General features: G+C 41.7%; 1 protein-coding gene across 1 annotated transcript in view; it reads right to left on the bottom strand.

The window, feature by feature from the left end:
* Window positions 1-17756, bottom strand: part of ASH2L (ASH2 like, histone lysine methyltransferase complex subunit) — a 28407-nt gene extending 10651 nt beyond the window's left edge. The window contains exons 1-10 of the mRNA XM_021681515.1: window positions 17559-17756; window positions 16838-16904; window positions 16579-16724; window positions 12799-12887; window positions 12435-12529; window positions 8826-8921; window positions 8096-8191; window positions 6449-6524; window positions 4152-4245; window positions 3203-3420 (exon numbers count right to left, since the gene is read on the bottom strand). Of these exons, the coding sequence (XP_021537190.1) occupies window positions 3203-3420; window positions 4152-4245; window positions 6449-6524; window positions 8096-8191; window positions 8826-8921; window positions 12435-12529; window positions 12799-12887; window positions 16579-16724; window positions 16838-16904; window positions 17559-17746 (1165 nt within the window). The 5' untranslated portion in view covers window positions 17747-17756. The remainder of the gene's footprint in view (window positions 1-3202; window positions 3421-4151; window positions 4246-6448; window positions 6525-8095; window positions 8192-8825; window positions 8922-12434; window positions 12530-12798; window positions 12888-16578; window positions 16725-16837; window positions 16905-17558) is intronic.
* Window positions 17757-26498: the final 8742 nt, after the last annotated feature.

Here is a 26498-nt window from a genome sequence, read left to right as displayed (position 1 = left end):
TCTCAAATGGTTCAGAGAAAAAAAAAAGTTCAGTAGTATTCTTACACTTTTTTATACATCTGAAATTATTTCAAAATAAAAACCTTAAAAGATACAATACAGATTTATCATTAACTTTTGTAAGGCTCAGCATAAATAGCATAAATAGCAAGCAGCCTTTGCTATTTTATATATTAAATTCTAACAAATTAACTACTACGGGCCAGTGTTCTTTTTTTTCTCCTGGAATTATAACTGTTATGTATAATGAAACAAGACAAGTCTCACTTCTTAAACCCTGAAGTCACTTATTTGGCCTTCTCTACTATCAAAGTATGCTTGTCACTACCAGAAGTCAAACAATCCACATATAATGGACATTTACTTCACTTCCAAATGACCAGCATCCCAATGTAAGTGATAGTTCTTTTATTTGATTTGATTTTTTTTAAGTCATCTTTATACACAACGTGGGACTCGAACTCACAACCTGAAGATCAGGAGTCACAGGCTCTACCGACTGAGCCAGGCAGGTGCCCCTACAAGTGTTAGCTTTTAGCATTAAACCAAGAAATAATGGGCTTTCAAATGCAGTAAATATATTACGTATTTAGATCTAATTCAAAGAGACAACTAAAAGGCATATTTTAAACCATGGAAATATGAGTATGGACCGGGTATTAGATCATTAAGGAATTATTATTCATCTTAGTTAGGAATAATAATGGTATGATGGTTATATATACACATTTTAAAGATTTTATTTATTTATTTGAGACAGAGAACACAAGCAGGGACAGAGGAGAGGGACAAGCAGACTCCCCACTGAGCAGGGAACCCGGCACAGGGCTCGATCCCAGGACCCCGGGATCATGACCTGAGCCGAAGGCAGATGCTTAACCAACTGAGCCACCCAGGTGCCCTGAGTTAACCTTCTTGTACAACTTTAACTTCTGGAACTCAACAGACCCTTCACGTACTCCCCTGAAACACACACTCTCCCTCTCTCTCTCTCCCCCCAAGAGGTGGGAAAACCTAAAAATAGCATACAAACACTAACAAATGAACCTAACTATTATAAATGAGATACACAACCACCCTGAAGGAGGTGGGGAAGAAGAGAACTAATCTAACAGTAACCTAATGGGATACTGCAAGGCTAAAAGCCAAAGAGCTTGACGTAACTGCTGTAAGCTAGCTAGTGAATGTTTCTCACAGAGGTCAGCAATTCTGAAACTTTATGTGCATATTAGAAATGAACAAATAAGAGAATACACCGTAGACAGAGCCAGGTTTCTCATTGTTGGAGAAAGAAGTGACAAATAAGGAAAGGCAGAGGGCTGGAACAAACCAGGAGTGTTTGACTGGAATCCAAGCTATCAGTGCAAACACAGTAGAACCCTGTATATGTATGTGTCAGTTGGTATACATACAATCTCCTCCTTCTGGCCACTGAAGGAGTTTAAAAGAGACACCCAGTGAGCATACCTAACACTTAGGTCTTTATTTCTAAATCTCATTCTCCCATCAAAGGAACCAGGGCTCTTCGGAGAAGCAGTTGATACTTGGCCTAGGGCAGAGAAAATACAAGATAAGCCAGAACATTTTGTGATGCCAGAAAGTAAAGAAGTACTAAAAAAAAAAAAAAAAAAGGATGAGGCTTATCAAAAAAACACAGGAACTAACCTAAAGAAGCTCCCAATGGCCTAAGCTGGAATAATTTGAGCAACCAGACAAAGTATACCCCAATGGAATAAAATAAATATCTGAGTTCACACTGATATAAGCAAAAATCGATTAAATAATAAGTGGAGACGGGAAGAAAGAAAGAAAAAATCGTCAGGCAAACACAACACATTAATAATTGTTGCAGGGGCGCCTGGGTGACTCGGTCAACTGGGCATCTACCTTTGGCTCAGGTCATGATCTCGGGGTCCTGGGATCGAGTCCTGAGTCGGGCTCCCTGCTCAAGGCGGAGTCTGCTTCTCCCTCTCCCTCTGCCCTCCCCACTGCTTTGTGTTCTCTCTCTCTCAAATAAAATCTTTTTTTTTTTTTTAAAGATTTTATTTATTTATTTGACAGAGAGAGAGATAGTGAGAGCAGGAACTCAAGCAGGGGGAGTGGGAGAGGGAGAAGCAGGCTTCCTGCCGAGCAGGGAGCCCGATGTAGGACTCGATCCCAGGACCCTGGGATCATGACCTGAGCTGAAGGCAGACGCCTAACGACTGAGCCACCCAGGCACCCTCTCTCAAATAAAATTAAAAAAAAAAAATTGTTGCAGAAAAGATCCACTGAAGGATACTAGAGCAAAACTTTATAAACAGGATATCTCCAAAGCTCAAAGCATCTTTCCTCGAGCTATTTATTAACTACAAAGGGAAAGAGAGAGAAAGCCAGAGAAACCACCTTAACCAGATGATCATGGTCAACATGACCAGTAATAAGACATATCCACATCATGACTGCCATGAGATGTAATGAGGACTCATGTCTTTGGTATTCTGCCAAAATATGCGTAGTATCAGTCTAATCATGAGAAAAAGTTAGACACTCACTGAGGAATATTCGACAGAATCCCTGATTAATACACTTAAATAGTCATGAAAGACACGCAAGGACTGAGGAACTGTTAAAGGCTGCAAAAGACTAAGGAGAAATAATGAAATGCAACGTGAGACCCTAGAGAAGAGGCGTTAGTGGGGAACTGGCGAAATGTACATCAAGTCTTTTGTTTCATTAATAGCCTATTCCAATGTTACCTTCCTGGTTTTGATAACCCTACTATCAATTGTGTAAGATGTTAGCATTACAAGCTTGGGAAGGGATATAGTAAAACTATTATTTTTATAACTTTAAGTTTAAAATTAGTTCAAAATAGGGGCACCTGGCTGGCTCAGTCGGTAGAGCATGCAACTCCTGATCTTGGGGTTGTAAGTCTGAGCCCCACGTTGGGTATAGAGATTACTTAAAAAATAAAAATAAAGTAAGTTCAAAATAGAAAGTCTTTTAAGACACACACACACACACGCACACACACACACACACATGGCTAGAGCTTAATGGAAGAGACAAGGGGATTCTTTGTTGCACGTTCCTGCTGAGTCTAGTTATAACGGGTGGGGGGGAAATGTTGACATGTATATCTAATTCTAGACTGGACAAAGGTGAAGACAGTATTCAAAGTAACATCTGGGTCCAACATGAACATTAATACCTTACATACCTCGATCATGTAGGGCTAACAAAACCCGTTCATACAAGCAGGCTCTGTAGAGGTCTCCAGGAATAGGTTTTCCTGCCCAGCAGTCAAGTTCAAGCTTCTCAGGGTCAGGGGCATGGGGATCAGGCTCAGCTAGAATATACCGATAGCCATCTTTGTTAAACGGGTGTTCCAAGGGGTAGCCATGAGGGGGAAGGCGCTGAGCAGAAAACAAAGGGTCACTGCAGAAAGGAAAAAATAAAATCAAGAAACTAAAACCCCCTCCAGCTCAAATGCCTTCAAATCTGTAAGGACATCTGATTTATTAGATTTCAACAGGAACACATGCAACTTCACAAATGCTTTTCATTGCTCAAATAGATGATCCTGCCCTCTGCAGGCAAAACAGGGGAATGAAACGGATTCATTTTTAAATCTGGTAAAGTGGTTTCAGTCAAATTACTCCCTAGTCTGTAGGACTATCTTTGAAATGGAGCCAGTACGTCATAGGGGGAAAAAAGGAGAAGGGGAACAAGGGCAATTTCCTTTAGTATATTAATTACTATAAACTAATGAAATGAAACTCAAGAGATTTGAGCCCTTACTATCTTGCCAATCTAAATAAGAAAAAAACAGGATTTACTGAACAAAGCAAAGGGAAGAGGCCAGTGCTCAAGTTCAATACTGGGTCCACTCTCCCTCTCCTCCACCTCTCCTTTCTCAAGATGTCTTAACAGATTTTTACTCTCACAGGGTTGCCGCCCTGGGGCTGTTTTCACAAATCCGTAAAACAGGATTCCTCGCCTGAGATTATTTTACCCCTCAAAGCGCTCAAGATTTGAGAAAAACGGACAGGCTTTGTAATCTCAGACACCTGAGCTAGTGAAGAGTACAGCTCTTTTCCCTCTGATGGACTGTGCCAGCACCAAAGAATGGTCTAGCAGTGGTGAGTGGGAGTGGGTGTTCTGCCCACCTCCGGGCCTTCTTGGTGGTCCCGGTGGTCCCTCCATCCTGCTGCTTGCGCTTGGCTCCTCTTCCTTTTCCACTGCTTCCTGCTGCAATTCCCCCTTTGAAGAGAAGGCAGATCACTCTCAATGAGCTGTGATAGAAGCTTCACGTGGATATGGAAATTCCGTGGCGACTAGCACTCCTGACGTGCATTTGTGTAACACCACACACGGGAGGATTTCCTTCCTGAGAGCGTATTGGATCTCACCCTGCTTCTGAAAGAGTCGGCTGAGCGTCTCCCAGCTCAGAACACTGGGTTCTGGCAGTAAGCTCAAAGGAACCTAGCACTAATGACGCCTATGTTACGTTTTCAACCTTCCTTTCTTAATGAACTGCAACGACTAGTACACTTTCTGAGGATGTGACACAAATGCATTTTCACTCATTCAGATTCCAAATACCCACATCTAAAAACAATCGCAAGGATAAAATTTTTTTCCACCCAAATCAATACAAACATCCACAAAGAATATCCTCACTATAAGTAGATGTTCACTCGCTTGAACTATGCATGATATAGTCCATAACATTATAAAGGCACAATTATCTGCTAAAGCACTTAACTGGAAGATCCAACAAGACAAAGGTACATAAAACATAGAAAACAGAAACAGAAATACTAAAAAGGTGTTTCTCTCCAGTGCTACTAGGTATCCACTCTGGTTGTGCATGACACAAGTAGAAAGGCTTTAAATTTAGTAGGCAACTTTTACAATTATTAAGATCGTGCCAATGCATAAAATTCAGGTTAGACTAATCCAGCTTGTGGAATTAAGAGCAAATATCAATCGACAATTTACTTATGTTACACAAAAAATAATTTAGCTACATATGAAGCCACAAGGAATACTACCTAGTGATTTCTGAAATAGGTACTTTGAAATTTTTGTCCAGTTCCGTCTTTCCTCTCAATTTGTTTTTCTGTCCGCCAGAAAATGTCCCTGAACTGCAGGAAAACACCTTTATGGAAACAACTGCATAGAATACTGTATCTTAATTTGGGGCAAGCTTGGAAATTATCAGCAGTTCTGCTGCAATGAAAAGGATCAAGACATTGAGAGCAGGTCATATTCTGCACATACAGGACCAGATTTATGCAGAACTACCTTTTATGAACATAGCAGGTATCAGTCCTATTTTTCATAAAAAGGTTTAATGTTAAACTGTTGTAACATCCATTATCTCTAGCTTGAGTTACCTAAAAAAATTATTAATTTTTAATTGTTATTGTATTTTAATTACTTTAAGAGAGAAGCTGGAATAAAACAAGTAATACTAAGGGGACTGCTGGCCATGTTAGGCAGAATATGACGACGGATAAGCTTTGAATTTACTAACATTCAACTGGAACTACAGTTTCATAGCAAGTGCTATTGCCACCATTTTCACGATGCTTTAAAATTTTAATTTAGTTTTAGCTTCTACCACAACTCAGCAAAAAGCATTTTCCAAACCACATAATACTTAAGTCTGAGAGGCTGAAAGAAGACAGAGGAGGAATTCACCTCCAAAAGAGGCTCCACCTGTAAGAACAGAAGTGGCACCATGTATTTGTCAAATTGTAACAATTAAAATGGGAAAAAATGGTGTAAAAAGATAAATAATACACTTAGCTATTTCCAACCCATCTGAGAATATTAGTAACAGTAGAAATGATTACATATTTAAGATGTTACCACTCCATAGGACAGGTTAATGACACCATGTGTTAGAGGAATAGCTAGCTACCTCCCAGCTACCCCAACTTTCATTAGATTACCATTAGTACTGAAGGCCATTCCTGTCATTAGGTGGGTTACCGACAGAAACACATCTATAGCGGGTAATCAGTACAGATTGCTGTCATGGGAATAAGCTAAAGTTTCAGGGCAAGAAAAATTAGAAAGACCGGCATAGGAACTCCATTAAATAACAGCTGAATTAGGAGTAAGAGCGGAGAGCTGAATCTAAGGTAGGTGTTAAGTGATGAGGATACAGACATACAGACAGGGAGTCTAAGATAAACACAGTAAATCTGACCTTAAACCTGTACCTTGTTTTATGCTACATCTGTTTCACTTGAGACCAAACTGTGGTAAAGGGACAAAAAGTTCTCCACTACCATCTGTCAAATCTTTGGCTAGCTTCCAAAAACTGAGTTCTGTACTTTAAAGCCTCTGTAAATATCCAGTTGAGAGTCAACCCAAAGGATGCCCAATTCTAGGCATATTTGGATTCAATAGCTTAACAAATATTTCATCAAGGAGACATTTAAACACTTACCATTTAGATTCCCACTTGTAGACACAGCACTGCTTTGTTTTTGGTTGTCATAAGCAGGACCAATGTTACTAAGATCCTACAGGGAAAAATATATTCAATTACAAAGGAAGGCTATATAATCAAAGCACTCTGGCAATGCTCAAAAAACCAAGAAATTCTAATAGAATGTGAATCAAAACTGACAACCCTAGGGAGTCTGCAATTTACAGGGTCCCAAATTTGGATGCTACAGAGATCAGCAAGTAACATGTGTGGGACAAGTGTAAGGATCAAAGTGGTTGAGAACGAATTGGGGGTGGGGTGGTGGAGGGGGCAAAGGCAAACAGGAGTGCCTAAGCCCCATTTTCTCAGCTCCCCGTGGGAACTCAGGCCCATTGTAATCAGATCTTCTCATTTTCGAAGAAAAGACAGAAATCTGAATTTCTAAAACCGGTATATTAAGTTAACAAATGCTTGACTCATCTACCCTAAGAAAACTCTGGCTAACCTGATTGATTTATGAACCTGTTTTGCAGAAGCTGACTGACCAAGGACAAGACTAGCTAAGACTGGAATAGGGAATTCCTGCAACTTTGCAGAAGGGACCAAGAGTAAACAAAAGACAAAACACCACCCCTCCCAGAATCCCCCCACTCCATCATCCTTATGCTGCCATTTTGAGCACTGTCCCATAAAGAGGCTTGATCCTTAAATGCGCATCTCTTTTTGTCCCTATATCCAATCAGCATATTCCATTCAACCTACACACCACCCCATGACATCCTGTCTCCTTATGGTTAAATACACCCAACCCCTATCCTTTGAGAAGGTGGATTTGAGCAATTTTCTCCCATCTTCTTGCTTGGAACCCTGCAATATAACCCTTTTTCTCTGCTACAAAACTGTTGTCAGTGTTTGGCTTACTGTGCATCATTGGGCAATGGACCCTTGTACAGTAACATTTCTATGTGAAACCTTGAATTTTCAATGCTGGCAGATCAAACATTTTAAGGCAAAGCTAAAAGCTCTGGCCTCCTGACATGCCAAATGTAACCCCTGCCATAAACAAAGAGAGTGGAAATTTTCTTTTTCGTCCTTTTATGCTAGATACACAACACAAATTCTAATTCACAACAAATTTTTTTTCATAATAACAAATGTTTTTAAGAGTAAACTTTGAGGGCGCCTGGGTGGCTCAGTTGGTTAAGCGACTGCCTTCGGCTCAGGTCATGATCCTGGAGTCCCTGGATCGAGTCCCGCATCGGGCTCCCTGCTCGGCAGGGAGTCTGCTTCTCCCTCTGACCCTCCCCCCTCTCATGTACTCGCTCTCTCTCATTCTCTCTCTCTCAAATAAATAAATAAAATCTTTAAAAAAAAAAAAAGAGTAAACTTTGAAAAATGAGAAATAACTTGGCACAGCCTATTTATAAGGGAGGAAATTAAAGTTAAAAAAGATAAAAAGGATATGCACAGAGTTATAACATTAAGGGGAAGAGCCAGAACTAAAACGCTAGTCTCCTGGTTTACGGTGAGGGCTCTTTGCACACACAGCAGAAACACTTTACCTGCAGCCCACCATGTTAGAGGTCTGTAATGGCAGGGGCAAATAGACAAATGTTAACAAAACCTGATTCTCGGGCTCTAAATCAAAAGGGGAGTACAAAATACCTGATCCAAAAGTCCAAATTTGGGGTAATCTTCTTCTGGGTCCTTACTCCCGGGATCAGGATGCTCCTTTACTAAGAATACATCTCTTTCTTTACTCTAAAAGGAAGCAGTATTTTAGTGTTACTGGAAATTTTATACTTCAAAGTAGTACTGAATGGATGATCAACCAGCAACTCCAATTCCTAAGTGTAATCTCCCAAAATGATAGTATTGCTTTTCCCTCTGATTAGAAAATTAATACATGACCATCCAAAAATTCAAACAGAGAAACTTGAAAAAATGAGAGCCAAAGTCCTTCGGAATCCTCACCTATCCCTCCACCTCACAGAGATAAGCACTGTTAACAGGTTGCTGTTGGCTTCTCCCCAGGTGCTCTCTTTAATTCTAAGGACAATAATGTTTAGAACAGTGTTATTTGTTTTTGTTTTTAAAGCAAAGGAAAAAATAGTCTGCAATGTCAATATAAAATTATACTTGCAAAAGTACAGCGGACAAAGGTATCAGTGTCGTGTATAAAACAACCAGGGTGATATTCACTTTAGACACAATTTGTGACGTGTGAAACCTGTTAAAATTTACAATTAGTGATACCTTACTCTCCAAGATTTAAAACTAAGTTGTTCTCATTTTCTTAGTCATCACATTATTTCAGTGAGACTAAAACAAATTTAATTCTTACAAAGAACACTGACTTTCAAAATGTCGAGTCTAATCATTTTAGTCTACTCACCATTGTTTTAACAATGTTATTTGGCCAAGTCATTTTCCCAGGTCTCTGTCTGGTCGTCATGCACTCCCAGTATTTATCAATAAATGGTATGATATCCTAATTTTTAAAACAAAATATATTAAGATTTCTATAGTTGCTTTCAAAGTTATACTCACAAAAAAAGGAAAGAAAACTGCAGCATTTTCAAAGACCTTGTCAGAATTGAGAGAAAAATCCATGTTTAGTCTTTTCACGATTAAACAAACATGTAATTGCATGCAAACAACATATAGACTGTGAGGAATTTCAAATAAGTATATACAAATCTTAGCTACATAGGGCTTACAATCCAGTTGGAGGGAAAGACCTACCCCATTCTTTTGGGTGCCATTTGGAAAATACTCCTAAATCATTCTCTCCTGAGTTCCTAGTTCTACCTGCTTCCGACATCCCTTTGTGGACACCCCACAGGCACCTCAAACTTCTTGTAAGAAAATTAAACTTTGGGGGCGCCTGGGTGGCTCAGTTAAGCATCTGACTCTTGGTTTTGGCTCAGGTCATGATCTCGGGGTCATAAGACTGAGCCCTGCATCCAGATCCAGGGTGTAGAGCCTGCTTAAGATTCTCTCTCCCTCTTCCTCTGCATTTCACCCCCACCCTCTAAAAACAAAACAACACAAAAAAACTAAACTTTGTATCCTACCTCACAGACCTGCTCTGCCGATTTCTATTCTTGCTCTTAATGCTCAGAATCACCTATCACCTAGAACCACAAGCCAGAAACCATGGAGTCATCTTTGATTCTTCTCTTGTGTATGACTTTCACATCTAAACCAACACCAAATGAGTTTTCAGATTTCAGAAATTTCTCACCAATCCGGCCTCCTCTCAATCCCTGCTGCTTTGATTGTGGTCCTTGCCAGTTCTCGCTGGTGTGACTAAAAATATATGAGTTTGATCTTCTGACATCGACCTTCCCCTACTCTCACCATTCTTCCCAAGTCCACCAGAGTCAGAGTCTACCACTAATACCTTCCACTAGTTAGTTCCAGAAAACCAAATCTTTACCAAAAGGAACTAGGGTTGGGGCGCCTGGCTGGCTCAGTCAGTAGAGTGTGTGGCTCTTGATCTTGGGATTGTAATTTCAAGCCCCATATGTTTGGTGTAGAGATTACTTAAAAAATAGTATCTTTAAAATAAATAAACAAACAAACAATAAAATAAAAGGAACGAGGGTTGAATCGGGGAAAGTCGAAAAGAAGTCTGGAATATTCTGTTGTTCCAGAAAGTAAGGGAGAGTTCAAAAACTGATAGGGACATATCACAAAGTATCAGGAGTCAGCCTAAATGGGGCTACACTGGTCAAATCTGAGCACCAGAAATCAGAAATCCAGTAACAGACTATAAAAATCCACAAATCCGCAGTGATACTTAAAAAAAAAAAAAAAAAAAAAAAAAGGATGGACAGAAAGGAAAACCCCTTTTCACAGAAGAACTGCAAGCAATAAATGTATTCTTTTTCACAATGATTACTCTATTAACCTGATTCAGGCTAGGATAATCAGTGGTTGCTAAAACCACTGCTTGAAAGGGTTTGAACAAGACAGACACACAATCTCAATGCATCACCCACAGACTGCTTAATAATTACAAAGAGAATATGTCTGTCCCTTTACAATGGAGAAATCTGGTGATACCTCCTCTTTACCCAAGCAATCAAATTTAGGACTACTAATAATAAAACTAACTAATATTTTATGCCTCCTGATGTGATAGAAGAAAAATATACACTATCTACATAATATTCTTGCCCAAAATGTTTAAGTTGGTTAAGCATCTGACTCTTGATTTTGGCTTAGGTGACGATCTCAGGGTTGTGAGATCAGGCATCGGGCTCTGCACTGGTGTGGAGTCTGCTTGAGAGTCTTTCTCTCCCTCTCCTGCTGCCCCTCTGCCCCTCCTCTCCCCTCCCTCTCTAAAAAAAAAAAAGTTTAACCTGAGCTCAATCATGAGGAAACAATCAGATAAATGCAAATTGAGGAGGATCATGCCAAACAACTGCCTAGGCTCCTCAAAATTTTTAATGTCATAGCACACCGCGGCGCCTGGCTGGCTCAAGTCAGAGGAGTACGCAACTCTTAATCTTGGGGTCATGAGCTGGAGCCCCACGTTGGGTGTAGAGATTACTTAAATAAACAAATAAATGTATGCCATAGCAGACCAAAAAAAAAAAAGTAAAATAAGTTCAGGAATTGTTTTAGATTAAAGACAAAAAAGACATTACACGGACACCTGGCTGGCTCAGTGGGGAAAGCATGCGACTCCTGATCTCAGGGTTGTGAGAAAGAAAGAGAGAGAGAGAGAGAGAGAGAGAGAGACATTACAACTAAATGTAATGTGTATCCTTGCCTGGATCCTGGATGGAGGAAAAAGCTATGAAGGATATTAAGAATAACAGTGAGAAAATATAGCTATATACTTTATATAAAAAATAAAATCTGCATATATTAGACAGTAGTATACATCAACATTAAATTTTCTGAGTATGATCACTGTATTGTGGTTATGAGAGAATACTGGGTATAGTGTTCAATTCAGTCTCATATAGCTTAGGGAGAAAAAACAGACACTGGGTGATAAAGCAAATGCAATAAAATATTAACAACCGGCAAATTTAGGTAAAGAATAAACAGATGTTCACTGTACTATCTGAATTTTTTTTTATGTTTGAAAAATTCAAAATAATAATTTGGGGGAAAAAATAAGAAAAAACCCAAATCTGATCACAGCACACCTCTAATGCAGGAATAAAAAGAAGGTGAGGGGGCCGTCTGCTGACTACCCCAGCCTGCACGATTAAGTCCTAACTTCTGTTCAGTAGAAAATCCCTTGCAGATCTGATCCCAACTATATTGGTCTCACCAGACACCCCATACCAGTGTCTTTCAAACTGTAGATCGCAATTAGTAGGTTATAAAATCAATTTTGTAGGTCAAAACTAGCACTGACTAAAATAGAAAATAACAGAGTACAGAGGGAAAAGATCGGAGAGTAAGCACTGGTGAAATTTTTGTTTCAGTTTTAAATGAAAGTGGGTAGGTATAAATGTACGCTAGGCATAATGTAAACTCCACTGTTTTAAAATTTACTTCATTTTCTTACCATGAATCACAGTAGGAAAGACTCATGGATGGGCTAATCATCTAATTTTGATTCCTGACTTTGGTCATGTGGTTTTGCAGTTTAATAATAAAGGATAATTCGTTTAAATAAGCCCATCCCCTTCCCTCTGACAAAAGCTGTAATAATCATCTGTAAATATAGCTAAACTGAGCTGCTGAGAAGGTCCACCTCAAGATCTGATTAATTGTGGGACAGACAGTTGTTTGCTTCTCTATAAAACCAACCAAAACTATTTAAGGATTCATCCAACTAACAGCTAAGCCAAGTGACATACTATGCACATTCAAGAAGTTAGTAAATCACATGAAATAAGTAACACATAACAACTGAATCTATAGTCATATATTCATAAAAATTGGGGGGAAAGTACTTATTGTTGAAAAGTATATTTTAAAAGTTCCACCTGATTCTTGGGCATAATTGCAATTACATTAATTTCTTCTCTACCTTATCTTTGGAGAACATGGTTTTCGGATGTTCATCCTGTGTTCGGGACTGCCATGTTAGATTGGCCAAAGCACTAAGGCACATTTCCTTCAAGTCTAGCAAAAACAAAAACAAAAAGTTATCTGTAGTATTATACCCCTATTACCAAAAGAATATTCAACTAGGTGGTCCACAAACTAACAATTACAGCAGCAAAAAGTAGAGTCATCATTGATCTGAAATGGATAATAGCCATTATTCAGAGCTAAACCCGAACTTCTACCAGCTACCAGGAAGAGTTTTCCTGATTCTGCTACGTCCAAGTCCCTTTTCTTTTGCAGCTAACCAGAGGACAATTTTGCAGCACTCCATAGTTTGTTCTTACTTGCTTGCTTCCGGAGGAAATAGGTATTCCCACTATGATGGCACACATTGCAGTGAAAACTATAGTTGGTCATGAAAGGTAGACAGGATCTGCAGAACAGCCAGATTAAACAGATTAGTGAACTTCTCAATACATATTTCTTTATGAGAAGTAAATCAACAGAATCAACAAGGATCCTTTGCCCACAGTGAAAGTAAGGTAAAAAATGTCAATATAGTAATATACTGTTAAAACTTAAAATGGTCGTCAAAACCAAAACAGGGCTTGTATTTTTACAAATACCTGGATTTTTCTAAAAAGGTTTTATTTGGGGGCACCTGGGTGGCTCAGAGGGTTAAGTGTCTGCCTTCAGCTCAGGTCATGATCCCAGGGTCCTGGGATCGAGTCCCGCATCGGGCTCCCTGCTCAGTGGGGAGCCTGCTTCTCCCTCTGCCTCTCTCCCTCTCATGAATAAATAAAATCTTAAAAAAAAAAAAAAAAGGTTTTATTTCTCAGAGACAGAGCGTGCATGCACGCACAAGCAGGGGGAGCTGCAGGCAGAGGGAGAAGCAGGCTCTCTGCTGAGCAAGGAGCCCAATGCAGGACTCGATCCCAGGACCCTGGGAACATGATCTGAGCTAAAGACAGACACTTAACCAACTGAGCCACCCAGGTGTCCCTACCTGGATTTTTCTGTTACAAAAATTTAATAAGACATTATCTACCATAGCAGATAATTCAGCACCAGGAAAGGTCTCACTGGGACCTTGTCCAAGCTATTTTATTATAGTATTTCAGCACCTAAAAAAAGTATGCCAGGCCAGTTGTGGAAGAAGGCAAAGCAGCGTCTTTATTTATTTATTTATTTATTTTTAAAGATTTTTTATTTATTTATTTGACAGAGAGAGACACAGAGAGAGAGGGAACACAAGCAGGGAGAGTGGGAGAGGGAGAAGCAGGCTCCCCGCAGAGCGGGGAGACCGATGTGGGACTCGATCCCAGGACCCTGGGATCATGACCTGAGCCAAAGGCAGTCACTTAACCGACTGAGCCACCCAGGCGCCCAAAGCAGCCTCTTTAAATATATTTATATTTAAATATTTGTACGTAAATTATATTTAAATACAGTTTTATAAATGTCTGTACATAAATTATATTTAAATACTTAAATATTTAAAGTGCCAATAACACTGTTGGAAAGGGCAAACAGACACTATGACAAGATTAATTAAAAATGTAAATAATTGTGTGGTGCCTGGGTGACTCAGTAGGTTGGGTGTCCAACTCTTGATTTTGGCTCAGGTCCTGATCTCGGGGTCGGGAGATCGAGCCCTGCATTGGGCTCCATGCTGAGTGCAGAGTCTACTTGAGATTTTCTCCCCTCCACCCTCTCCCTCAGCCCCTCCCCACTGCTCTCTCTCTCTACAATAAATAAATAAAATCTTTTTAAAAATGTACATCATTATTCAGGAAAACACGCACGTCACAAAACATTATTTGTCTCATCACCAAAGGAATTCTACAGATGACAATTAGTCTATAAGAGCTTTAAGGATCCAAGTAGCAACTTCACATTTAAGAGTTAGAAAAAATTTTTGGAGGACATAAGTTATGAACTGGATTTGGGAAGATGAGTCAGTTTTCTTTTCTCTAGGTGAACTACGTATAGAGATGAGAAAGGGACCAACTAGGGGGCAGAGGGGCAAACTGCTGTAAACAAATTTGTCCCAGAGAGGGGATCTCTCAGGGATATGGTTAAAAAAAAAAAAAAAAAAAAAAAAAAAAGTAAGGCTTGAAAGGTAAGAAGTGCAAGGAGCCAGGTAGAGTTGGATTTTTTTCTGTGGGGAATGGGAACTCCTTGAAGGGGAAGTGACATGGTTAAAATTGTAAGTTTCATGGCAGGATGGGTCTGAAGGAAGAGATTAGAAAAAGCAAATGTATGTAAGATGCTTTTTTGGCCGTTCCAGAAGAAGGTAAAGGCCTCGGCCTCACCTAGGGTGAAATTAATAAACGAAAGGACAAGACTGTACAAAGAAGAGAAAAAATTGGTAAAGCTTGGTGACTAAGGGGGGTGGTGGGCGGAAGTGAAAGGATTCTAACTACTAAGGGTGACTGTATCACAAAGATGAAATCTTCTAAAAGGGGAGTTTGGGGGCAAGAGAAGACTTGTCTGTTTAGAGGCAGAGAGAAAGATGTCAATGGAGGGAGAGATTAAAAAAAATGGTGGATGCTGAGGATATAACTGAGGGAACCAATGCATTGGAGAAGGAGGTGGGTGGAGACTGCACCCAACGACTGGAAAAGTAGAGTACAGGGAGACCTTAGTCTTAAAAAGGAGAAAGTAATGGAAAAATACAAGACTGGTTCAAGTTGTAAGAGAAGAAATCAAAATAAAAGCAAGTTTATCTTGGACTCAGCTGAAACTTGCTTAAGGTATCCTCAAAGAGAAGCTTCCCGAGTGTGTGTCTATTGCCACCATTCAATAAATTAAGAAACGTTCTTGTGAATGTTAAGATTGAATTCCCTTGCCTTTACCTTGCTCTCGAAACCTTTCTGTTCAACAGCCCGCTGTGATAAAATCACCTACAGAGAGCAAAGCCTCAAACTAGTGATATGTAGGCAGTTGTTATTTAATTCAAATACAATCAGGTGTTTACAGCAACCTTTTTCCAACCCTGCTAGCTCGCTTCCTCCAACTCAGCTGTGAAAGATAATCTGTCCCACCTAGCTGGGCTTTAGGTGTAACTTCTCAAATTCAGGTACAAACTGTTCCTACCAAAACTCCAAACTGTGCTTTGATTCTTCCTTAGATCACCCCAAGTTATCTCTCCAGTAAATTTCCGAGGCTCTGTCTATCCAAATAAACTCTCCTTGGCCAAAGGTGCCCGATTTTAGGTCTTGTCTAAGTGACCAGCTTTGCTTATCTTGTATATTTTCCCTACAGATCCTTCTACTAAGATCAATTCTTTCTTCCAGATCCTTCAGTATTTTTTTTCTTTTTTAAATGTTCTACCTTAGGTCACCAGTCACATGTTAAACATTAGCATTTCTAAAACCCACTATAACTTTTTAACTAGAAAGCATAAAATTATAAAGGAAGGTATTTCCTCGCAAACCCACCCAATGAGGAAGAATTTCAGAATTAATAATGCAGACTTGAAACAATCTAAATTTACTTGCATAATATGGACCATAAGGAACATAGAGAGCCAGCAGTATAATTATTTCCATAGACAGTGAGTCAATATTGAGCACTTGCTAGCTGTTGACTGAATCCCTACAATAAAGCAAAAAGCCTTTTATTCTCAATCAATCATAAAATGATTTTGATTCATTAGAAGAGGAAGATTGGAAATATGCTGAGTGAACACAGGATACTTACTTAAAGGGAGTGAGTTAGAAGCCAAAAGGAAAAAGAATGGTTCAAGCCTGAAGAGGCACTGGTCATCTCAAATTTTTGACAGCAGCGTTTGTCTACCATAGACACCAACCCTTAGCCCCAAATCCGTAACACCCAATACAACATTTAAGTGATACTGTTTTTTTGTTTATATAGTGCTTCATAACTGCACAGTTTTATTTCCCAACCAGATTGTAAGCTCAAAACAAGCTCAATAGGTAGAAAACACGCTCAGCTTATTAAAACAATTTCTGATTCAAATCCTACTACTCACTGAACAGGGGTTAGAAGACATAGGAAATAATATGCTTTTATATTTGCCCACAAACTATTATTCAGCTGTTGAACATGTTGAGATTTATTTTACAAGGCGATTCGTAGAGACTACAAAAAATACTCACGAGGTATCTATGCCAAAGGTGTCGGCTGTGAACCATTTTGTACATATCCCACACTGCAGCTCTACCTCTCCCAACTGTCGGCCATTCTCTTCATCCACCGAGCCAGCCTGAGTATCCATCACCTCTGAAGTATCCCCAGCACCTTCCTGCGTCCACAGAGCAATTAGAAAATCCAGTCAGTTGACCCAATTGTATTTCTGACTCACTTAAAAGTTTAAAACCTATTTTGCCTTGCATACATCCAAAAAGAAATACTTACTAGTGTATCTTTTCCATTAGAGGATTCTGTCTCCAAACCACCACCTACGTCGACTGAATTTGCATCCCTACAAGATAATGGAAGCACTCAAGTAAGAATTTTCAAGAGAAACAAACCTCAAAATGCCTATGCCCAAAGATAATGATCAAAGTCCAGCTGAACTTCACACTCTTACAGCTTTTTCAACTAAGCCTGTTCTCAGTCTGGATGCCCCGGGGTAGGAAGAACATGGCCTAGACAGACGCAGGCCCATAGGGCACAGGGAAGCCTAATCGGCCCTTACAGACAAAACTACATGGGATGGAATTGGTCCTGGGGAAGGTTCGCAGGGACGCAGCTCTCCCACTGTTTTCAGAGGAACCGTTACTTCTTCCAGTCCGGCAACGCAAAGTGGTTTCTTCTCTGAGATATTTGAGGGGTGTCTGCTAGAAGAGAGAGCTTCGAGCCCCCTGCAAAAGCAGAAGAGAGAACAAGAACCTCGACTCTCACAGACCGCGAAAGGTGCGGAAAGGGGCGTAGTTTCAGATACAGTTCAGAGGGGAGGGCCAAGGGGACGGGCCCAGCGGCGGGCAGGACTACAGTCCTGGAGGGGGCAGGGCGAGCCGTTGGCTGCAGGGCCTAGGTTCGGAGGGGGCGGGCAGGAGGGTTCCCAGGAGCCGCGGGATTCCAAGAAGGGAGGGCCTCCCTTCCTGTGTCCTCCTCGGGCTACAGGACGTCTTACCCGCTTTCTGCCTCTCCAGAACCGGGTTCCGCTGCTGGAGCAACAGATGTCCCCTCTCCAGCCGGGGCAGTTGTCACCGCTACCACCGGTTTTGTCTCCCCTTCTTCCGCCGCTGTTGCATTTGCGGCTGCGGCTGGGCCGGGTCCTGCATCCACTCCGGGTCCGGGTCCGGTTCCCGCCGCCGCCATCACTGCCGCCTCCCAGAGTTGTCGCGAGAATACTATCTCCGTCTCGCGTGAGTTGCTGACTGGCTTTGTAATCTTCAAACAGTAAAGGCCCTTGATGGGTCCACAGCTGCCTGAGGAACGGGCACTCCCAGCCCACTTTAAGGTGGGGCGGGCAGACCGAGGCGGGCGGGGTCTCTGGGTTTGGACTGCTCCGGGCTGCTCCGGGTGAAGGCGTTGGAGGCAAGAATACTAGTTGGCTTTTCTCTAGGGCTTACTGCATTTCAGGGCTGGATACTGCGTTTTCGTGGCCAACACTGGAAATCACCGCGCAGACGAGGCGCCTTGAGAGCGCTGGGTGCGTACGGACTCTGAAGGCTGTGGTGTGCAGCAAACATTCCTCACCGTGAAATGTGGGAAACTTCTACAGACGCTAGCTAGCACTCACTGCCCCGCCCCAGAAGCAGTTCGCTCTACAGCCCTCGAGATCTGCCACTTTGAGCACGTTTTCAAGTGGCCATCTAGCCTAGACTGTGAATCCAGAGCCCCAGCTACACAGGTGAGGCGGAGAGGGGATGTGGATGGAATATCCAGGCGGTAGAGGTAAGCAGCAGTGTGTGTTCTGGAAGCTGCAAGCCGCTTAATACTTTAAGAGGAGGAAAATGAAGCCCGAATTAGGAAGCCAAGTTGCTAGAGGACTTACTGGTTGAAAGAAGATTTGCCTTGGAGAAGGGAACAGGTATCGACCAAAAGGTAAGAATTCGAGGAATTAACGGCAGTATTGGTAGGTGAAATCACTGGAGTAGAATCATTCAGAGCCATGTCTTCAAACTCGAGAATACGAACCTCATGAAGTATTCAGACCAGGTCAGTTTTCAGGAAATCAACGTGTACATCCTGATTTTTCCAAAGTTGCCTAAGGACACTTCTCCCATTTTACAAAAGAAGGGCATACCTCTCTCCAATCCTGAATCAGATCTATGATGTACTGCCCGAGGGTGTACAAACCTATGGGACTCCAGACGCAAGAACACTCGGAAATATGTAGATATTTGGATTTTGCAATTGGTTCCCACGTATTTGCTTTCAACAAAATTGAAGGAGGACGTAATTGAGTTACCAGCTGATAGATTATTTTAAAAATTGATGGTGATAAAGTCTAAAAGTAGTGGGTGAAACTTTAAGAAGAAACAATACTTTCACAGATTCAAAGTATCTCCCCCCAAATATTTAATAGTTATAGTGGTGGTTTTAACATACAGCCATAAAATCTGTGGTGCTGCTTCCTCCAGGAGGTAGAGCTTGAATCCCACCTCTTGAGTGTGTGGACTGGACTGACTTGCTTCTAAACAATAAAATGTGAAAAAGGAAATAGTAATTTTTACAATGGAGAAACTGGCAGACACCACCTTAGCTAAGTGGTCAAGGTTAACACCCCAGTAATAAATCAGATTGATATCATTTGCCCCCTGATATGATGCAATGAGAAGGAGTTCATCTCTGGAATTCTTCCCCAAAAATTCATAACCCCAGTCTAATCAAGAGGAAACAGTCAAATCCAAATTGAGACATTCTAGAAAATAACTGATAAGTACACTTCAAAACTGTCAACATCATGAAAGACAAGAAAAGACTGAGAAACTCTGGAGGAGACAAGGAGATGACAACTAAATGCAGTGTGGTATCCTGGATTAGATCCTGGAACAGAGAAGGGATATTAGTGGAGAAACTGGTGAAATTAACAATGTCTGTAGTTAATACTATTACAGCAATGTTGATTTCTAATTTCTGATCAATGTACTGTGCTTTAAGATGTCAACATTAGGGGAAGCTGGATCAAGGCTATATGGGGGGACTCTGAACTTCTTTGTGATTCTTCTGTAAATCTAAAGTAATTGAAAATTTAAATTAAAAAAATTGATGGTAGATCACAATGTGATTTGGCATAGAACTTTGAAGGAGTTCAGAGAATTGTATTCAGCAGATTCAATAAATCCTAGATGGGCATCTGCTTATTTATGTAAACAAAGATTATCAGCTCTTACATGTATAAAAGATGAAAAATAGGATTAGTATTTTTTTTTAAAGATTTATTTATTTATTTGAGAGAGAGAATGAGAGACAGAGAGCACATGAGAGGGGGGAGGGTCAGAGGGAGAAGCAGACTCCCTGCCGAGCAGGGAGCCCGATGCGGGACTCGATCCCGGGACTCGATCCCGGGACTCCAGGATCATGACCTGAGCCGAAGGCAGTCGCTTAACCAACTGAGCCACCCAGGCGCCCAAAAATAGGATTAGTATTGATGCTAAACCTGTCTCATTCTAGCAATGGTGATATTCATCCATGGATGGGATTTAAAGAAATAAATTCTCAGTCTCATTAAGAGTTACATCTCCAATAAAATTCTAATTTTGATGTTTGATTATCAAAATTTATGCATTTATTTGATCAATTGAATTCTATGCAATAAAGAAGATTTTGACACTAGAACCTTGTGCTCACAGGAAGTTATTTCGACTTTTATATATATGTATTTTTAAAATATTTTATTTTATTTTTAAGATTGATTTACTTATTTGAGAGAGAGAGCAAGGGGAGGGAGAGGGAGAAAGAGAGAAGCAGACTCTCCGCTGAGCACAGAGCCAATGAGGGGCTGGATCTCATGACTCTGAGATCAGGACCTGAGCTGAAATCAAGAGTCTGGAGGCTTAACCAACTGAGCCACCCAGGCACCCCTTAAAAATTTTATTTTTAAGTAATCTCCACACCTAACATGGGGCTCAAATTCACAACCCCAAGATCAAGAGTTGCATGCTCTACCAATTGAGCCAGCCAGGTGTCCCATCAACTTTACTTCAGAGAAGTATTATAAACTTTCTAGTATAAAAATAAATATTTACACATAGGTATTTCCTGTATATTATGTATCTATATATATGTTACATTTTATCTTATGAGGGAAGAAGAACAATTCAGAGTTTTGTTTTGTTTTTTTTTTTAAGATTTTACTTACTTACTTGGAGGGGGGGCAGGCAGAGGGAGAAGCAGGCTCCCTAACCAACTGAACCACCCAGGCATCCCAGTTTTGTTTTTTGGTTTTTTTCTAAGATTTTATTTGTCAGAGAGCACAAGCAGGGGGAGTGGCAGGCAGGGCAGGCAGAGGAAGAAGCAGGCTCCCTGCTGAGCAAGGAGCCCCATGTGGGAGTCAATCCTAGGACCCCGAGGTCATGACCTGAGCCGAAGTCAGACGCTTCACAGACTGAGCCACCCAGGCACCCCCAATTCTGAGTTTAGAGAGAAAATTAGATGATGTAAAATTTCCAACTATTAAAACTTGTTCATGTATCTTTTGAATGGATGATGGCAGGTGTCAAATTACTACAGTGGAAATTTCTTTTTAGTTTTATTTAACAATGCTAATGTTTGCAATCCACCTGAAATCCTCTGCCGGTAATTAAACTTAACAATGATAAATTAATGCAAACAAAATTTTGAAGACCACTGATTTAGAACAGTGTCTTTCAAGTGTTTGACCGCAACTCACATGATACATTTTGCAGTGTGACCCAGTATACACATTATTTACAATTAAAAGATTCATGAAACAATCTGCACTCTGTGTAATCTTTTTTTTTTAATGCCAGCAGTGACACATTAGATTGATTTGACAGCTTCAGAGAATCATGTAACATGTTTGAAGTAGTCCCTAAACAAATGTTTGGCTGTGAAGGTGAGAGAACAATTGAATGATAGCTGGAAGGGAATGCAGGGTGAGGGGACGGAGCTAATGACACACTTTTATTCATCAGTAGGGAGCCAGAGGTTGAAAATATAGGAGAGGTGGTGGTTGATGGAGCAGCTCTCTACGAGACTGGGTCAAAGAGCTGAGGCAGCTGGCCGATGGAGAAGTTCGGCTTGATGGCAAGGAGAGAATCCATTCATCTGAGACAGGAAGAAATCGGGAGGATGGAAATACGGACGTGGCTTAATTAGGACCTCGGACACCACAAGATAGTACAGAGCCTCACTGAGCTCTGAGCCTGCACAGCTATGGTGGTTCCAGTTAGATCTTCCAGTTCCTGCAACAGCACTAGGCTGTATGACAGCGAAAATGAAAGTCTTGAGTTTTCAGTTCTGCCAGGCACATTAAGGGCCAAGAGAAAAGGCAATCAAAGATGATAGCCAGAAAGCAGTTCAGATGATTAACCATGACACCAGAGGAAGCAGAAAAACAGGGAAAACAGGGAATTCATTGTCCAGATGAGAAGGCAGGAACTGGAATGGGGAGAGGTTGAAGTCAGAGAATATTTGAGTTTCAAGATTTAGGAGAATTCAGAGCACCTGGGTGCCTCAGTCAGTTAAGCGTCTGCCTTTGGCTCAGGTCATGGTCTCAGGGTCCTGGGATTGAACCCCACATCAGGCTCCTTGCTGAGTGGGGAGTCTGCTTCTCCCTTTCCCTCTGCCCTCCCCCTGGCTTGTGTTCTCTCTCTCTCTTTCTCACTCACTCTCTCTCTCAAATAAATAAAAGATTTTAGGAGAATTCCAGAGCCAGGTCATCTGTGGGTAAAAATGGGTGAGGCTCAGTGGAACCAGACCTAATTTCTAGAATTAGAAAGCAAGGCATCCCCCACACTGGGCAGCTGCTCAAGATAAAGGTTAATAGATCACTAATAGCACCGGATTAGAAATTTAGGATGGATAAATGGGAGAAACTTCCCATTTTTAGAAGCTCTCCCTGTCTGCCGCAGGGAACTCACCCCGCTTGCCAGAAAGCTGTCTCCATCTGCCCACTGGAGGGTGTATTCGCCTGGCCCTGGTGAAAATATGGAGCCCATTCTCTCATCCTCAAACACAGTATTCAGAATGCTCACAATCGGTATTCTTGAGCAGTGGGTTGATAAAAGACTGCCTCTTATTCTCTCCTCTCTGTTTTCCAAGTGTTTGACAGTGTGCAAGTGTTGCTCAAATCAGAAGTAAATAAAGGCTTAAAAAAAAAAAAAAGACTTGTCTCCTTCCTCATTTTTCTCCAGATCTGTCTGGAGATTTGTCCCTTTTCAGTTGTGCCTCCCTCCAGCCTATTGTACTTGTTCACCTCACTAGGATTACCACACCCCAATCTGCCGGGGTCAGGGTTTCCTACTCCAGTTCGGCTCGGCCAGTCGTTCGACACCTGCAGCACTACATCTTTCCTTAGCGAGCTACTTACTGCCTTTCAGAGAAAATGCAGACTCCGCTCCGTGTTCAAGAGTGCCCAGCCAATGAGCCCCGGTCCTGTTGGAACCCACCATTCTCAGGATACCCCAACCCATCTTCAGATCTCTAGGGTCCTGCTTCCCTCCATCTGGATTGCCCCCCACCCCCTTGTATCCGTGTGCCTGGGTTGCTCAGTTGGGTTAAGCGTCTGCCTTAGCCAGGGTCCTGGGAATCCAGCCCCTGCACAGCGGGGAGCCGGCTTCTCCCTCTCCCTATGCCCCTCCGCCCACTCATGCTCCCTTGTGCATGCTCTCAAATAAAATCTTTAAGAGAAAAAAAACTCACAGCTAAGTTATTTCCCTCTGGAAAACTTGCTTCACACATCTTTATGTGAGTGTATGTGATTCAATAGTCCTCAGCTGCAAATTAGAACATTTTATTATAGCCCCAGTGTCCATAATCCTGGTTGGTTCACCTGTATGAGGTCAAACACAGGTGATCATTTCATTTCTAACAAACCATGATGTCTTATGAATAATTGGCTCCTCTGAAATGTTCAAAAGCAGTCAGCACCCCACTCTGCATGCAGTTCACTTTTGTCTTTTTTTTTTTGCTTGAGCTGCTCCCTCTGGCTTGAACAGCAAATGTTAAAAACCAAGTTTCAAAACAGTATTGTTTCACCCATGGGATTTAATTATTTTGGATAAATAGGGCACCTGGCTGGCTCAGTCAATAGAACATGCGACTCTTAATCTCAGGGTTGTAAATTCGAGTCCCATGTTGGGTGTAGAGATTACTTAAAAATAAAATCTTAAAAAAATAAATTTAAGAAGCAATTATTTTGACTGATGGATCTTCTGGATTCAAGAATAAAAAGAGTGTGAAGGAAAAAACGGTATTGGGGCTCCTGGCTGGCTCAGTCAGAACATGAGACTCTTGATCTTGGGGTTGTGGGTTCGAGCACCACATGGGTGTAGAGATTACGTAAATAAACTTAAAAAAAGGGGGGCACCTGGGTGGCTCAGTTGGTTGAGCATCTGCCTTCGGCTCAGGTTATGATGCCAGGGTCCTGGGATCAAGCCCCATGTCAGGCTCCCTGTTCCGCGGGAAGCCTGCATCTCCCTCTCCCACTCCCCCTGCTTGTGTTCCCTCTCTTGCTGTGTCTCTCTCTGCCAAATAAATAGATAAAATCTTTAAAAAAAATAAAAAATAAAAACAAAACCAGGACATATATGAGCCGGTTTCTAATTGTTGCTGGATTACTTCCCAGAAACTTACCCAAGCTGTGTCCATTTTGTCTCTCCACCAAGCAGCCATACTAACTTCTTGCATGAGTATTTTCTTGCTGTTCTCTCTGAGAATGAAACTTTCCAGAAAGCTCTACAACTTAAAAACCTAGTTCCAAACCTTCCGCCTCCCAAGAGTCTGTTTTAACAAAATAGCGGCATCGAGCAGTACTTTGCAGATGCTGAAAAGTCTGGGGGTGCGGCCTGAGATTCTTGCATTTCTAACAAGCTCCCAGGTGGTGGCAAGGATGCTAGTCTGAGGATCACGCTTTGAGCGGCAGGGAGTAGAGTATTTCTAACCCTATTTCACCTCCCCACCAGCTTCTCTCGCGTGATCCCTTGCAACAGGGCTTTGTGTACAGCTGGTAACTAACCATGCTTAGCTAGTAGCTAACATCGCAGAAAAATTCCGAACAGTAATGGATTTCCCATCTTTCCTTTTCCCTCTTTAGTCTTATTGCCACAACCCCTCTCCCTTCCCACATAGTGCTTAACCCTAGCTATACATTAAAATCACCTGAGGAGCTTTAGAAAAAACAGGCAATACCCCTTGGCCAATACAATTCAACCTTGTAAAGGAGGGATCCAGGTATTGATAGCTTTAAAAAAGCTTCCTATGTGGTTCTAATGTGCAACCAGGGTTGCCTTGTCCTTCATTGACTGAAGGAGCGATAGGGCAAGGTGAAACAGAGATAGTCATCTGCGTTCCTTAGAGGTCCAGAAAGGACTCATAACTAAGATACTTGGGATACGTACTTCTACCCCCATGGGGTGCACCATGACTGTGGGGTAAGTCTAGATAGACTGGGACTGAGCCTTGCAGAGATTTCGGTGCCCTTGTGTGGCACAGGGGAGACAGGATGACTCCCACACCCTCTAACCTGGCCCAGAAGTAGCAGAGGGGGCTGCTGGAGCTGAAGAGGCCAGGCCTTCAATGCCCCAGTGGGTTCATCACTGAACACCGGATGGGGCAAGGGAAGGCTCAGTGGATGCCTTGGGGGTGAGGCTTAGGTATACCACCCCCAAAAGAAATGTAAAGAGAATATAAAGAGAGATTATGTTGGATAATATAGTCCCATTCCTTGCTAACTTGAGTTGTGGACCAAGATTCACATCTGTAACACTGGCAAAGATTCAAGTGTTGGCCCTTCAGAAACACTGTATTTGTACTTTATATAGAGGGTTCTTGAATTACCAAGGGGCCTCCTGTTCCCAGGGGAGAGAACTTGTGGGGAAAGAGCATGTCCCATCCATACCAGCCTTTGCCAAAAGTTTCTGGGCCCTTTCTGAAAAAAGAGCAGTGGGTCAGATGTCCAGGACGCTGTTCCCTGCTCCCCCCTCTCCCCATACCTCCATATTTTTTATCATCTATAAAGCAAAAAAACCCAAAACCAAAACAAAAAATGTTGTATTTGTTGTAACTTCATTGAAAGATGATTATTGTGGTGGCTCATCTCAATGAAGTATTTATTTAGTCTCTGCCTGAGCTCTTGGTCCTTAATCTCTTGTGTATATAAACAGTTTAAACTAAACACTCCTGATTACTCCCAGTAACCAGGTACCTGAGTCCTAAAAACAGTGAAAAGGGTTTTATTCTTCCTTTCATTAGAAAAAAGTAAGCTCCATGTGGGTGGGGATTTTTGTGTTTTGCTCACTGATGTATCCCACACACCTACAACAGTGCCCCCCACACAAGAAGGCACTCGGGAAATATTTGTTGAATGAATGGAACTGTGTCTCCTGTGAAGGATCGTCCCACTATGAGGCCAAAGGTGCCAGCAGCACCACTGGGCAAAAGTGGCCCAGAGGGTTCAGCAAGGGGGTCCTCTGGAATCTGAGGAGTTTGGGAACAAGTTGCCTTCGCCTACCCAAGCACATAAGGGCACCTACTGGCTGATTCTCCACTCTGGCCCTTGTAGTGGATGCAAGCTTGCTGTGATAGTTTGGACTAACAGAGTTGACATCCTCAGATTATGTAGCTCAGTGGTTCTTAAAGTGTGGTCCCAGGACTAGCAGCATCAGAATCATCTGGGAACTTACTAGAAATGCAAATTCTCAGGCTCCACTCCAGACCTACTGAATCAGAAACTCTGGGGGTCCAGCCTAACAGTGTGTCTTAACAAGCTCTCCAGGTCGTTCTAATGCCCTCTAAAGTTTGAGCATCGCTGATGTAGCAGGATGATGGGCAGGAGGATGAGCTAGAGGAGGACCAAATGTTGAGAGTTCAGGGCCCATTTTGAGTGCTGGGAGGGGGGTGCTGGTATGCATCCAAGCAAAAAGATGCTTTCTGCCCTCCT

The sequence above is a fragment of the Neomonachus schauinslandi genome, chromosome 2 (assembly GCF_002201575.2).
Source record: "Neomonachus schauinslandi chromosome 2, ASM220157v2, whole genome shotgun sequence".
Classification (NCBI taxonomy): Eukaryota; Metazoa; Chordata; class Mammalia; order Carnivora; family Phocidae; genus Neomonachus; species Neomonachus schauinslandi.
Note: the sequence above shows the minus strand (reverse complement) of the source record. Positions and strands in the feature narration are given on the sequence as shown.